At 42.6% G+C, this 14904-nt stretch overlaps 1 protein-coding gene across 1 annotated transcript in view; it reads left to right on the top strand.

Moving 5' to 3' along the window:
* ADGRB3 (adhesion G protein-coupled receptor B3) overlaps positions 1 to 14904 on the top strand; it is a 799562-nt gene that overhangs the window by 380336 nt on the left and 404322 nt on the right. The window contains exon 9 of the mRNA XM_060030408.1: positions 3280 to 3474. Coding sequence (XP_059886391.1) covers positions 3280 to 3474 — 195 coding nt within the window. The remainder of the gene's footprint in view (positions 1 to 3279; positions 3475 to 14904) is intronic.

The following is a 14904-nucleotide window of genomic DNA, read 5'->3' as shown; positions in this document are numbered from 1 at the left end:
TTAGTGCCAATTGTGAGAGCTGGTGTTGTGGTCTGGGCACATCTGTCTCCAAAGATCAGGACTGAGAACAGTTCATTCCAGCTGTCAGATGGCAGTGATGTTATTAATTTACTACTAACTGGGCCACATTTGGTGCTGACCCAGACGTGAAAGACTGCCTTTCCTAGCTCTGATTAGCTGAGCCATCCAAAGCCTTCTGTGTTATTTTTACTGCAAACAGAAAACATGTCTGACTGTTGTATTCCTCAAGGTTCAAGTCAATGCTGTGATGCTTTTGTTTGTGGGGAAGGATGAATTTTGTCTACCTGAGTTAGACCCTCACAGACATAGGTAGGTGTTGCCAAAATAACAGATAGGGAGCTGAGTTGAGTAGTCAGATGAAGTTTACCTTGGCGACCGTTGCTGCACCACATCCCTAGTGGAGAACCGTCTCAGTGCTCCTTGGTTTTGAGCATCTCAGCTGTGGTTTGCATTGCCAGCACCAAACTGAACACTGAATTCTATGACATTTTTTAATGCAGACCTTATTAATTTCATTTCTCTTCAACATTTCAAACTCCACCTGCTGAAGCAGACACTTTTGAGCCCAGGAGCTGCACTGTCTCTGTAGGTCAGGTAGTTGATTTATCTCATGCTGTTTGATACCAGTGTTTTCTATGGACTATGTTGATGAACAGTTTAGGACGACTTCCAAATGTGCCTAACTTGATCCCATGACCTCACATGAGCTTAGAAGGACTCATTCAGTCATTTGTTCATTAATTCTTTTGTCCAAAATATTGAGTAAGTCTTCTAGGTACTGGAATGTAACAGTAAATAAAATACACAAAATCTCTTCTTTCACAAGTTCTAATGGGGGAAGCAGAAAAACAAATAAGCCAAAAGATAGATGCACAGTGGTAGGTAAGGTTGAGCACTAAGAAGAAAGGTGAGATATTTTTTAAAAAGGTGAGATACATAAATTAATAACTAAATAAATAGAAGGGTAAGATCATTGAGAATGACAAAGATACCATTTTAGATAGGAAGTAAGATAAGACCTCTCTGAGGAAATAACAAAAAGCATGTGGATCTCTGTGGGAAGACTGTTCCAGGCAAAAGGAAAAGCACATGCAAAGGCCCTGAGACAGGCCTGTACGAAATGTTGTTGAGGAAGATCAAAGAGACCAGAGTGACCAGAGCACAGTGAATTGAGGGAAAGTGTTAGCAGTCTCCAGGGACCAGATCATGTAGGACACACAGACCATGATGAAGCAGGGAGCTTTCCCGTGCACAGTAGCTGTGCTGACTATGGTAGGCTTGTGTGAGTTCATTTGAATTTTTTTAAATGATTTTTAAAACTTTTAACCATATAGGCATATTTTTCAAGGCTTAGAAGATACATGAAAAACTGAGTCTCTGATGGCTTCAATTACACAAATAATAAGTTGGATAGTTTAAATAAAAACCTAGGCAGCTCTGGCTCCAAAGCCCATTCCATCGTATTTTGTCATAAAGCTCTAGTTAGAATATCGTAACTGAATTCACTCTACCAAACTTTTACAGTGCTGTGTTCTAAGGTTGTGAAGAAGGCAGGGAACCTACCCTCAAGGTTCAGAAAGCCCACCCCCAGAAGACATATAAGCAAATGATTATATTTAATTCAGTGTGATAGAGTGGTTGATGTATACAAGAATTAAGAGACAGCACAGACAAGGAGTTGATTGACTCTGTTTAGATATTTAGAAAAAGCAGAACTATTTGAGTGGTGTATAAACATGAGACAGTATAAGGGAGGAGGTTAGCATATCCAGTGCAAAAATAGGATGTGATGGCACACATGACCTGAACAGGAAATTGCAAAGAGTTATCACTAATTTAAAGGCAGGACTGAAGGTCAATCTGGTAGCACACATCATCGTGGTGCACTAGCTGGCTTCTACTGGAGGTCAGCATCCTTTCTGATTGGCCAACACAGTGTCTGCATCTTGATTAAGATGGGCATTGAGACCACAGAGATAAGCAAGGACTAGATCACTGATGTCTCACCCATCCTCTGGCTTTAGTCAGGGGGTGATGGCTGCCACTGAGGGGAGACAGGAGAGAAATGAAATAAGAAAATGGCAAGAAACAAACTCCCTATATATGTTATGTTCTTTTAACATAACACGATGGGAACAGAGAATGTCTCTGAAGATTTTTATTTTCCCAAAATATTTTTAGACAGAGCTTTAGAGACTAGAGAAAAGTTAAATATCTGAAGTGTCAAGATAGCACTTTTTAAAATCCATTTTAAAGAAAATTCCTAACTTTAGGATTCGCTCAGATTGACTACCATACTTCAAAGGATTAGTTGGCACTTTCCTTAATGGGAAATTGATGATTATAGTTATTACACTGGAACCTTTCTAGTCCAGTCTTTCTCTGGTGTGTTAGTTCTTAGTTATTTCATGATCCTTTGATAAGTCGTCATTATCATAAATTTAACAATGCGATGACAAAGACTAACCTTCTAGTAAACAAGTAAACGTATAACAGATCTCTGCTGTCACTTTACCATCTCTTTCCTTAACATTCTTCCACATGATAAGTTGCTTTTCTTTCCTTGGGCTGGAGGATAAGCAAATATGAAAACTGACAGCATGTTTCCCTGACCATCAAACTAATTTAAGCTTGCATCTCAATAGTTCATTCTGCTGCTGAAAACCTAGCTGAGAGATTTTTGTTGTTGTTTATTTTTTTTAAAATAAAGCCAAAATAATCTAGCTTTCAGTCATTTCTGTCATAGTAGTCCTTTAAAGTTTATCTAAATGTCTTTCTTAAGCTAAATGTCCTCGTGAAAACTCTTTTTTATTTTTGCTGCTGTATAAAGATGTCTTTATTTTAAGAGGTAAGGCAAAAATTATTAACCTCAGCTTGGATATTTTGAAGTGTTTATAATCTCCCATCTCTGCTCACACCTCACTGAACAATCTCCCCTGTTTACCACGTGCAAAATTATTTTTTAATTTTTATTTCAATTAAAAACGTAAATTAACACATGCTTTTTGCGAAGTATTAAATTGTTTTCTGAAAACTAGAAAAGGCAAGTCCGTCAAGTCAGCCAAAGTGTGGACAGTGATGCGGAGGTCTATCCATGTGAGTTTGGGGTACACACAGCTTAGTTTTGAAATCCTCCCAGGTCTTTCAGTGCTATTGGAACATTGTCCCTGCAGTTTTAAATACATTCGTTTGATGAAGATATGTGGAGAAACAGTAATGAAGATTCTGATGTTTTTTCCACTCTTTTGACCATCACAGATCAAAGAACACCTTGCGAAAGGGCAGAGAATGCTGGCAGGTGATGGGATGTCCGAGGTCACCAAGACACTGCTGGATTTAACTCAGAGGAAAAACTTCTATGCAGGTGATCTTCTGATGTCCGTGGAAATCCTCAGGAATGTGACAGACACGTTTAAAAGGGCAAGTTACATCCCTGCATCTGATGGCGTCCAGGTAAGGGAGGTGATTCCATGAAGGAAAAGCAAGTGAGCTTGGGATCAGTTGTGGTCCTGGGAAGCCAGTGCAGCCACCATGGGGGCTTCCTGGCCTGGAGGGGAGGGTGCTCACTCCTGCTGGGGAAGGCATGCAGGCCGTGCTCAGCTGAGCTCTGGAAATGACCTCAGATCCTTAGTCATTCTGTATACCTCGGTGTCCTCAACCGTAAAATGCACGTAATGCACCTCCAGGAGATAGTGAGAATGTGTGTGAAGTGATTTGAGTCCTCAGCAGAAAGGCACTATAGCAAATTCCAGGTTGTAGCGTGGGTATTTTATTCCCATATTTAATATCACCATCTTGCCACAGGAAACTATTAAAAGTACATTAAGCATAATGAAGGCACATTAACTATAGCATGCAGAGAAGACACAGTTTAAGTTTTGTTTGGGGTTTTGCTATTAGAAGGGGGAAAGCCATGTTTAATTCTGTGGAACCATTGTCTGAAAATATCAGGCGAGTAAGAGAATTGTTCTGGGTAGGGAAATAAGGAATTCAGGAACTCCTCACAGCATATTTTTCTTGTCATGGAAGACTTCTAGAACAGCATCATTTATTTCCATAGTAAAGTTTAAGTACTCATCCAGTTTTAGAATTGCCTTTGCCATTAAGACAAAGCTTGTTGAATGGCAAAAAAAGCATATTTAATGCAACTCTAGTTTGCATTTCAGATTAACTCTTCTTGTGCCTAGGCTAAAATGTATGCCTGCCAAGAGTGTTGACTTGTTTTTTTGCGTTTCTAGCATAATGTTCTTCCTGTATCTTGGCATGAAGTTCATTAAATAAAGGTTTGGCAAAATTCCCACATCAGGTAGTTTTCTTTCAGCCCACTCTTCCTTTGGGAGTTTTATTTGCATTTCACTTGGAGAATTCAGAGGGTGGGTTTTTTTGTTTTGTTCTTTGTTTTGCTTTATTTTGATCAGCTATTGAGGGAAAGAGGAATAGAAGGCTTTTTGGAATCATGGAATTATTCATAAATAATATTAAATGCCCTAATTTGTATAGAGGTACATATAGTATTTAAATTATATGCATATACTGCTGAAAGTAGCTGCAATGAGAGTTAGTGGGACTGCATTCTATATTATATCACTAATGTCCAGGAATACTTTTTTTTTTTTTTTTTTGCGGTACGCGGGCCTCTCACTGCTGGGGCCCCTCCCACCGCGGAGCACAGGCTCCGGACGCGCAGGCTCAGCGGCCATGGCTCACGGGCCCAGCTGCTCCGCAGCATGTGGGATCCTCCCCGACCCGGGCACAAACCCATGTCTCCTGCATCGGCAGGCGGACTCTCCACCACTGCGCCACCAGGGAAGCCCCAGGAATACATTTTTAATTGTAAAAAATACATAGTAGGGAGGGGAGGTGGAAGATTACTGTCATTTGAGCATTTCAGAGATGCATTTGTGAGGTTTTTTTGTTTTTATTTTTTTATTTTTTGGCCATACTGCATGGCTTGCCGGATCTTAGTTCCCCGACCAGGGATGGAACCGGGCCCCTGACAGTGAAAGTGCCGAGTCTTAACCACTGGACCACCAGGGACTCCCCAAGATGCTTTTGTTTCTTTACAAAGAATGAGAGAGTTTTCCAGTTTTAAAAATGTACTAAGTAAGCCAAGTATAACCTTTCCCTGTAGTTCTGAGATACTTCTATCCATTGGCATTTACATTGAAAAATAACATCTGAAACCCTTGACATAAAATACAAGCTGTAATTTTGAAAAACCTCAGATCCTTGTGTTCACGTTGAAACATCAGGCAGAAGGCTGTACACAGTGAGCTCTCGGGCCTCTTTGAACCCTCGTGAGTGTAGGGCTTTAAGAGTTTTAGGTGCTGAAATTCAGGAAACTAAGAATCCCAGGTTGTATTGGGGACATATTATGATTGAGCTTCTCATTGGAGTGTGCGGACTCCACGAACAATTAGTGTAACCACAGGCTTCGGCATGGACATCAGCTGGCTTGACTTAAATAGAGCAATGTGGCTGATGGTGGTGGTGTCCTTGTGGCATGATCAGAAATACCTTCCTCCGTTTCTGTCCTACTCTCTCCTTAGTCCTCCACATGCGCACAGAATTCTCAGCAGGCTGGTGTCCTAGTCATTCACAAACGGGAGCTGTGTTTTTCTCTTTCACTGTCTTTATTAGTGTCTTTTCGGGCACCTGGAAACCTTCCTCTTCTGGGAGTCCTTCTTCTTCCGTCTCTGCCCGTCAAACTCCTGGCACAGCTCCAGCAAGTCTTTCTGACTGCCAGACCTGCAAGCCCCAAACTCCATCTGAAAATGACCTGTCTCGTCTCTGAAATTCTAGAGAACTTTGTACCACTTTTATTCTACTTTCCACAAGCAATTTTATACAAATCTTTTGGACGTATTTGTCGTCTCTGCTTGATTACAGTCTTACTGCGACTCCAGTCCTCCACTTTCAAGGGCTCTGGGCCCTTGCGACTGGCTAGCACCTCAGGCTTCATATGGAGTAAGCTAAACTCATCTTGAGTGCCACGTTTTCTTGTATTTTCTACTTTGCCTTGTAGGATTAGTGGTCCGTAGGCTGGAACTGTAATGTCATCTTGACTTTTCCCTTCTCTTCCTTTCCTGTTGGGTCAGCCTACACGGCGCCTCTTCCATCCGTCTTTCCTCTCCCCACTGCTGTCTCCCTGTCTTGGCCTCCAGTTACCCCAGCCTCCATTATTTCCATGGCCTCTTTCCTTTCATCCTCCCTCAGACCCTTACCAACATCCCTCCTCATCTTGTGCACCATGGTCCCATTGGCTGTCCTAGGACAGCCCTGATTCTGTCACTCCTCAGTCAGAAATCTCCAGCGGGGCACCAAGGCCTCCTCAAAGACAACCCGAAGCCTGTGTCTTGGTTTCTAGTACGCCCGCCGTACGTAGGTCACCTGCCTTTCCGGCCGTGCACATGGACTCCTCTTTCCCTTCACAGACTTGGAGCCAAGTGAACTACTTCCTGCTTCCTGGATGCACTGTGCGTTCTTGGCTCTGGGCCTTCGCTTCCTCTATGCCTTCAGACTGGCTTGTCTGTCTCCGTCTCCTAAATCAGTCTCTTGGTACAGACTCTGGGACTCTGAGTTCCAGCAGCACTTCTCCTGCATCTCTTTATGTCTTGAGTTATTAGTACTCATCTGCAAATCTTTGAAAAAGAAGAAATATCCCTGATCCATCTTTGGATACTAGCCGAGCTCCAAGTCATCCTCTCCCCAAAGAGGAGTCTTGACTATAGAAGCTGCTCAACAAATGTTTGTTGAGTTAATTAACAACAAAATTAATAACTACATAGATACCACTGACCTTTTTTTTATCCTTTTTTTTTTAAACTGGGAAAAGAGCAAAGACCAAAGAGAGATTAAGGAAAACTATTTAAAGAGAATACATTCTTTTAAATGTAGTTATGTGCAAGACATTTTATGTAAAATGCCTGGTGATGCTGGATTCAGTAAACAATTGACTTGATACATTGATGAAAGTGAGATAGTATAGCTACAACCTGTTAAAATTTGGGGAAAAAATAAAGTGTACTTTTATGTCTTGGAAGGATAAAACATAATAATAGTTTTATTTTGGGAAACTGGTAGAAAATTACTCCAAAAGTCCCTTCCCTTCAGGCATATTCTTTCCAAACCTTGGGGCTTGGTCATATGTCCAAACCTCTGTCCATATTGGTCCTCTATGTAATTTATTCTTCCCATTTCCAATCTGATGCCAAAGTCCTTCAGGATCCAGCTCAAAAATCATTCCTACTCCAAAGTCTTCTCTTCATATCTCGGCAGAATTCAGTGTTTTCCTAATTGTCTGGTCTTTTTGAAACCTTGTAAATATCCCTACTAGAGCAGGTCTCTCACATGACATTGTAGTTATTTGTTTTCAGACCTCCCTTCAGCAGCAAATGTTAAGCTTGTGGAGAGACAATTAGGTCCCTGGGGCTTAGCTTGGCACTTGGAGCATAGTAGACATGCAAATATTTGTTCAAGTAATTAGTGACTATGAGTAATGTAGTAATATTTGAGGAATTTACTTCACAAAAAACTAAGAAAAGTACTCTGAACATCCAATTAAGAGAAAGGAAGAAAAGGAGAGGAAAGCTTGTCTTTTTTTCCACCCCTGGGAAAATTCATACTGAGTCTCATTCTATCAGTGGAGGATGAACTCACAACACCCACACCAGGAACTTGACAAAGTTGAATCAGACATACAAATTGAAATCCCAGTTTGTCCAATAAATATCTTGATGTCTTCAGACACATTACTTAATCTTTCTCTACCTTATTTCTTCATATCTAAAGAAGAAATAGTAGTACAGTCTATTCTCTTTAGTCATGGTAGTTATATTTTATAAAATGAAAGAATACTGATCATTTACTAATAGGGAAACTACAGGATGGGTTCCTTCAAGAATCTGTCATATAATTTTCATCGACCAATTAATACATGACCTGTTTTATGTGTGTTTCTGTTATTGTTGTACATATAACAATATATATGTTATTATTATATATACATTGTGTGTGTGTGTGTGTGTATATATATATATATATATATATATATATATATATATAACTCATGCCTGAACAAACCTTATCTAACACACATATTTTCTCTATAAGGCATAACACAGCCTTCTTGGGTTTAGGAATACTAGATGGACCTCCACACTATGCTGATGGCCATTCTCAACAGTGAAATTACCAATAAAAAATATGGAAAGAAACCTGGGCATTAAATAGGCCATGAAAAGGGCATATTTACAGGATATGAGCTGAAACCAAATCTCAGAGCATAGCCATGTGACATGAGCTGGGCACTTGTGCATGGGTGACTCAAATTCACCACCGTGCATGCCCTTGAAGCTATGAGCTTTGATTTGGGGGTTACAAATAAATTTTAGCGAAGAGTTGAATTTGCAGATACGGAATTCATGAGTAATGAAGTTCGATGCTAACTATTTTCCAGTCTTGTTGCGAGGCTTAGAAGTAATTCAGGTTAAATACGTAACAACCCATACATGATGGTATTTGTGAGTCGTCCAGCAGAGAGTAGGTGCTCTGTAATGCCCTTAGCTCTGGCGTTGTAACTCAACATAAAAGGAAAAGATGGGCCTTGCTCTCAAGCTGCTTACAACATCATTGAAGGAAAAGTTAACTCATAAATGAGGCTAGACCGGTAATGAGGAAGAGAGATATGAGGACAGTGTCTCACTTCCAGGAGCTCTCAAGACATAGAATCTGAACTGCAGCAACAAGAAACTAATTCATGGGAGCCTTAGGCCTTGAGATAGAATTTGGAGAAACAAGCTGGGTGCGGAAACAATAATCAAACTCCAGTCAAAGCCACAGAAATGGTATGAGTGTGGCACATTCAAAAGACCAAGGTTGGTAAAAAAAATGGGATTCACATTGGAAAATGTCGATCGTGAAGGCACGGGAATCAAGGCTAGAGGAGAGTTTGAATGTTATTCTCTATGAGCAAGGTTACTAAATGTGAGTGCTGTTTTTGGAAAGATGGTCTGGCCAAGGTGGATAAGGGCGATTAGTGAGTAAAGGAAGACTGGGGGAAAGAAACCCGTGAAAAGGCTACAGCAATGACCTAGAGGTTGGCAAAAAGAAAGCATGTTTCAGTGACAGTGGATCAGAAAAGCAGGCATGATCCACTTAATGGAAGGAAAGGCAGGCCCCTGAGACAGCTTATATTTGGGGGTAAAGAAAGCAGAATTGGAAAGAATACATACATGGAGTATCCACAGAGACGCCTTGTTTAAAGTTGCCCTCAAACTTCCTGGATGCAAGGATTTGTCTCTTCTCAGGCATGCTTTTGTTTCCTGACAAAACTTTTGTTGGTCTAACTCAGCGTTTTCCTAATGCTTTGACTATGACCCACAGTAAGGCACACAGTTTACCTCAATATATAATTGAAAACTAGACTTTTTCAAAATAATATTTCCCTTTTCCTGTGGGTAATGCACTCTTGTATTTTCTATGCATTCCTATTTGGTTATAAAAAGTCAATCATGACCCTCAAACAGGTCGCCAATGTTTGAAAATCACTTGTTTGTCTAACGTGTTCTCTAGGCTTGAAAATTCATTTCCCAATGATTAGGATTAAATAGGAAGCTCAAAACTCAGCTTCCAATTTCTTTCTTAAAGGCAAACTACATTCTAAATAAAATTCTCAGAGTTAGGTGATCAAGAAATTAAACTGAAAGCAGAGTTAGTGATTTCGGATAAGCCAAGCATCTTCTTTCCTAAAACACTTGACAGGCAAGCACGTATGTTGGATCTTTCTCGTGCTACCCATCCAGCACTAGGTGAGGATTCTTGAGTATTATTTGTCTGATGCTTTCAGTGAGAAATGCTTTTACTTTTTGTGTACAAAAGAGTGGTCTGATAAATGGGGAAGCAATTATGGCTAACAATCCAAAGCCATTATGTAATGCTGAAACTAATTCTCTTGACTAAATAAGATCTAGTACGGGCCCTTTAGGTTTGGAATTGTAGTATAACTCTAGCCTACAAGACAGTACCTTATGACTTGAGATCCTCTGCTTAAAGAACATTGTGCAGCAGAAGATTAAGAATTTCCTGGAACGTAAGTCGGAGAGGTAAGGAAGGCAATAGAGCGTGATGACTCAGAGTGCCTGTTCGTGGTCAGAATCCCGAGCTTCTGGTCAGGGCTCTGCTACTTGTTAACTATCTGATGCTGGGCAGGTGACTGGACCTCCCTGAGCTGCCATTTCTCTTCCACTGTATTGGATGATGGTACCCATGCACAGTGCTGATGTGAGGGTTGAGTTACTGTGTAAAACTTACACAGCATGTGACACACAGTAAAAGCTCAAGGAACATGGCGACGAACCTTATGATCCGGGAAGGTGAGATTCTGATGGAGCAAACACCTGAAGCATCTCTGGACCACAGGTGTCTGCTGCCAGTGCAGATGTGTATTTTACTATCACTCCTGGGAACAAAGGAAGGTCAAATATTCTCCATGACATTACCTATGCAAGAATGGGCCACTGCTTTTTTCCCACTCTTTTTTTCCCCCCACTCTTAGTAGAGGAGAAGGGCAGGGAATGTATCAAGGAGAAGGGAAGTCAGAAAAGAAGTGTTAGTCCTTAAGGCCTTTATCACAAAGCCATTTCAATGTTAGCTGGCAAGTGGATGAGAGGATGGCTTGAATCAATAGCCAGGATGCCTGGATCTGTGGGAACCAAGAGGAGCCCAGGATGGCAACTCCCAGCTGATAATCACTCCAAGTCACAAATGCAGCCATTTCAATGCTTCCAGCCTGATACGGTTCCCTATTCTTTCTCTGTGGTAGAGAGAATGTGTACAGCTAAAAGCTCTTTCTAGATAGTGTGGAGAATATGCCCTTATTATATAAGATGGAAAGAAGAAATTCAATGCCAAATACCTGACTTAAATGGGTGAGATATTAATAAACACATCTTGCTTCACCCACCAATGTGAATAAATCCTACCATGAACAAAATTTGGAAGATGGCTGCAGGCTGAGAGGGACTGAGGACCTCCATAGGTGAATAGAGTATTCACAAAGATGGGGGAAAAAAGAAGGGCGACTAAGAAGGTTAGGTATTTGTGGAATGGAGCCTATCACCTGGTACATGCCATGTGATGTACATGAATGACTTTGGTGGAACTTAAGAAAAATATGATAAAGCATCTGATAGGTAGTTTTGTCGTTTCAGAATCCCTCATTATTTCCAGCAGAGTCAAGAAAATGTTGAGATTTGCATGTGCACGGTGTACAGGTAGTCTTCTATTGTGATTCCATTTATTATTAAATTTTTCTTTTAAAAAATTATGGGGGAATGTATCAGTTTGCAGGGCTGCCATAATAAATACCACAGACTGGGTGGTTTAAACAACAGAAGTGTATTGTCTCCCAGTTCTGGAGGCTGGAGGTCCAAGATCAAGGCGTGGGCAGGTTTGCAGGCAGCCGCCTTCTCCCTGTGGCCTCACATGGCCCTTTTCTCTGTGTGTGTCACCCCTGATGATTTTGTGTGTCCTAAATGCCTCTTCTTACAGGAACACCTGTCAAATTGGATTAGGACCCAGCCTCATTTTAACTTAATTACCTCTTCAAAGGCCCTGTCTTCAAATACAATCACATTCTGAGGTACTGAGGGCTAAGGGCTTCAACATATGGATCAGGGCCAGACACAATTCAGTGCACAACAGGGGATCTTGAAGGAACTGTGAGAATTTCCCTTTAGCCAAGAAAAGTATGTGCCAGGCATCTTCCCAGGGACAGGACCTCTATGGCTCTGCTCGCAGCATCCCAGGGGTGAACCTGTGATGTGTGTGGGTTTCCTGCCCAGGTGGCCCTTTGGTATATCCGCCAGGCCTGCCCAAATGCGGTGATCACTTCTCACCTTGTGCCTTGTCTGGATTTGAGGAAGATTTTGCCCCACTTGTTATGATGTTTTTTATGACTGACTGCTCGGCAGGGCTCCCTCTTGGGAATAATTGATGAACATACCTAATCATATTAGCATCACTAAAGTTTTTACCCTTCATTTGTAAAGCAGCACCACGCTTGGCCCCCCTAAGCGCTGACAATAGACGCTGCTTCTCTCCACTCCCCCATTCTGGTTGTCACTTGCACCTCAAAGCAGACCCACTCTCTGCTCTTTCTCTGGAGCCCTCCATCCTACACTTGCCCTGGAAAGACTCATAGCATCGTGTAGGAAGTTGCCCATCCAAGCAGTTCCAAAACTCCACAGGTGGTACCGTCTTCCATCTCGGCAGAGCAGTGAGATTAGTGGGAAAGGCAGCCCGAGATTCCTGGACCCCTGTTCCATGTTGTTTCCAAAATGAGTCAGAGCTTCGGTGATATCTGTGACTAAAACGAGAAGAAAAAAACAAAGGTGTCCTTAAAGGCTCTGGATTTTTTTCTCCTAAACTAGTGCACGTTAGGGAATATTTGCTTCAATAATCGGCTCTCACACCCTCTGGATCTGGCATATGACACTGGGCTGTCTGGGACAGCCCGGCCCTGTTGGCAGGAGTCCTCTGACCACAGCCTTCCAGGCTGGTGACCCCACGGCTGACCTTCTGACCTTGATACCCCAATCCCTTTGTCCCCCCCATTGATCCTCTGGTTTTCCAGTGCTTCAGTTTCTTGTCTCTGAATCATATTCTCCGTATATCTTGGTCCCTGATGCCTTCCAGGGGGCATCCTTAATTATCATCTGCTGCTTCCTGAATCCTTGAGGGTTTCTCATTGCCAACGGCCAGTTGATGTGCTTCTAGGATAGGTATTCTAGATAAAAGATTAAACCAGAGTGACGTGACTTTTTGTCCTGATCCGTTGAGAGACCACCTATTAAAAAAAATAGGCAAAGCACTCTTTAGGGATTAGTTAGCTTTAAAAAATACAGTAGAACAAGCCTAAGATTATTTGTGTAATAATATTCCTCTTACTCAATTTTATTTCTCTACACTTTCTTGACTGGGAGGCTAAGAAGTAGAGTCATAGCCCAATCACATCCACACAGTTACACACACACATACACATAGATTGGACATCAGTTATCCAGGCCCTAATCTGTAACCTGGGTGTGTTCCTGGTTTTGCACATCTCACGTGCAAGTGTCATCATCCAAGTGCATGGAGGCTAAAAAAATACAGGAGACCAAGGCATTGTATCTTGAACTCTTTGGGTTTTTACCTTGCTGCAGAATTGGTCCATCTCATCTGACTTAACCTCCCCACTGCAGAGTCCTTCTGCCCCACTTCCTGCTTCCTTATTCCTAAGCCCTCATCTAACCTCACGTGGTCCTCTTCCTGTCTATTTTATCACCAGTGTTTTAACTTCGAGTTCATCCCATTCAGCTCTATTCCTGGTCATTTTAGTTTTTCTCCCAAAGGCTCCAGGTTTCAACTAGGATTAAGGATTCACAAGTTTTGACCTTTTGAGCTTCAGGCTTGTAGGGACAGCGGCAGCTGGGCACCTGCTCTCAGCTCTATCCCAGGCGCCTCACACTTGGCCAGAACAGAGCTGAGCCCACAGTCCCCGGGCACATGCAGCTCTGCTGTGTCTTCTGCGTGTTCAGCGGAGCTGTGTGTCCTCTAGGAACCAGGGCCTGGTCCCGGTTCTGCCCTCTCCCTCCATCACCATGACACTTTGTTCCCTAATCAAGCCAGCAGACAACACGGCCTCCTTTCTGACCTCCCCATTTCCACTCTCACTCTCCTGTACTCTGTTTTCAGCAGCCAACGTTAGATTTTTATTTTTCCTGAAACTCGTGTCACATAACTATGGTGGGATCCAGGCCCCTCTCTGTCTGAGCCCCTGACTCTCTTTTTCATCCTGTATTAATATTCTCCCCCTCCCCTCCTCTAGCTCCCTGCTCAAGGCCATGCCAGCTACGTTGCTTCCTCTCTGTTTGTGTTCCTTCGTCCCACTGTTGTTCTGGGGCTCTCTTCCTCGGCCCTGCCCATGACTGCCACCTTCATCACTCTGTCCTCAGCTTAGATGTCACCTCCTCAGAAAAGTCTTTCCTGCGGACTCTTCCACCTGAAGCAGCCTTGTGCACACACACACACACACACACACATGTGTGCACACAGGAAAACACACATACACGTATATACACATAAACTCATACACACAAACACATCCACATGTCCACACAGATACCCAGATATACACATACACACACCCACATGCACACATCCACACAGTTACACACACACATACACACACATATACACACGTGCACAATTACACATACAAACACACATACACATATATACACATAAGCACATAGACATGCAAACACACAGATACCCACATACCCACGCACATACACGCATACACACACCCACATACACATGTCCACACAGGCACACACGCACACACAGCCCTCCCCTGCCCAGTCCCTCCTGGCCCCGTACACTATTTTATTTTTGATTCATCACCTTAAGTCCTGTTTTAAATGATTACTTATTACTAAATGTCCTTTCTTTACACAGCACAGTGCAAGCTCCGTGAGGGCAGGAACTCTCGTGTGTCTCGCTCACTGTTGCGTTCACTGAACTCAGAAAAGGGCCAAGTACACAGCAGGTGTTCAGGCAATGTTCCTGAAGGAGTGAGTGCCTTTCTGCCTCTCAAGCATCCCCTGGGTCTTTCCTCACCTCCACCCTCATGCCCACTTCTGTCCTCGCTGTGTCTCACTCGGGCTCTTGGTAAAGTCTCCCCGGGATGTTCCCTTCCCCAGGCTTCTTCCTCCCCAAGCCCCCAGCTTTGCTGCCTGGAGTGTAATTTTCTCTCTCTCCCGATGCCCTCTGCTGCTGAACAAGGTAGCCCTCGCTCCATCAGGGATGGGGCAGCAGTGGTGGTGCACAGGGGGCTCC

The sequence above is a fragment of the Delphinus delphis genome, chromosome 14 (genome assembly GCF_949987515.2).
Source record: "Delphinus delphis chromosome 14, mDelDel1.2, whole genome shotgun sequence".
Taxonomy (NCBI): Eukaryota; Metazoa; Chordata; class Mammalia; order Artiodactyla; family Delphinidae; genus Delphinus; species Delphinus delphis.
This window is presented reverse-complemented; position numbering and strand designations above follow the sequence as displayed.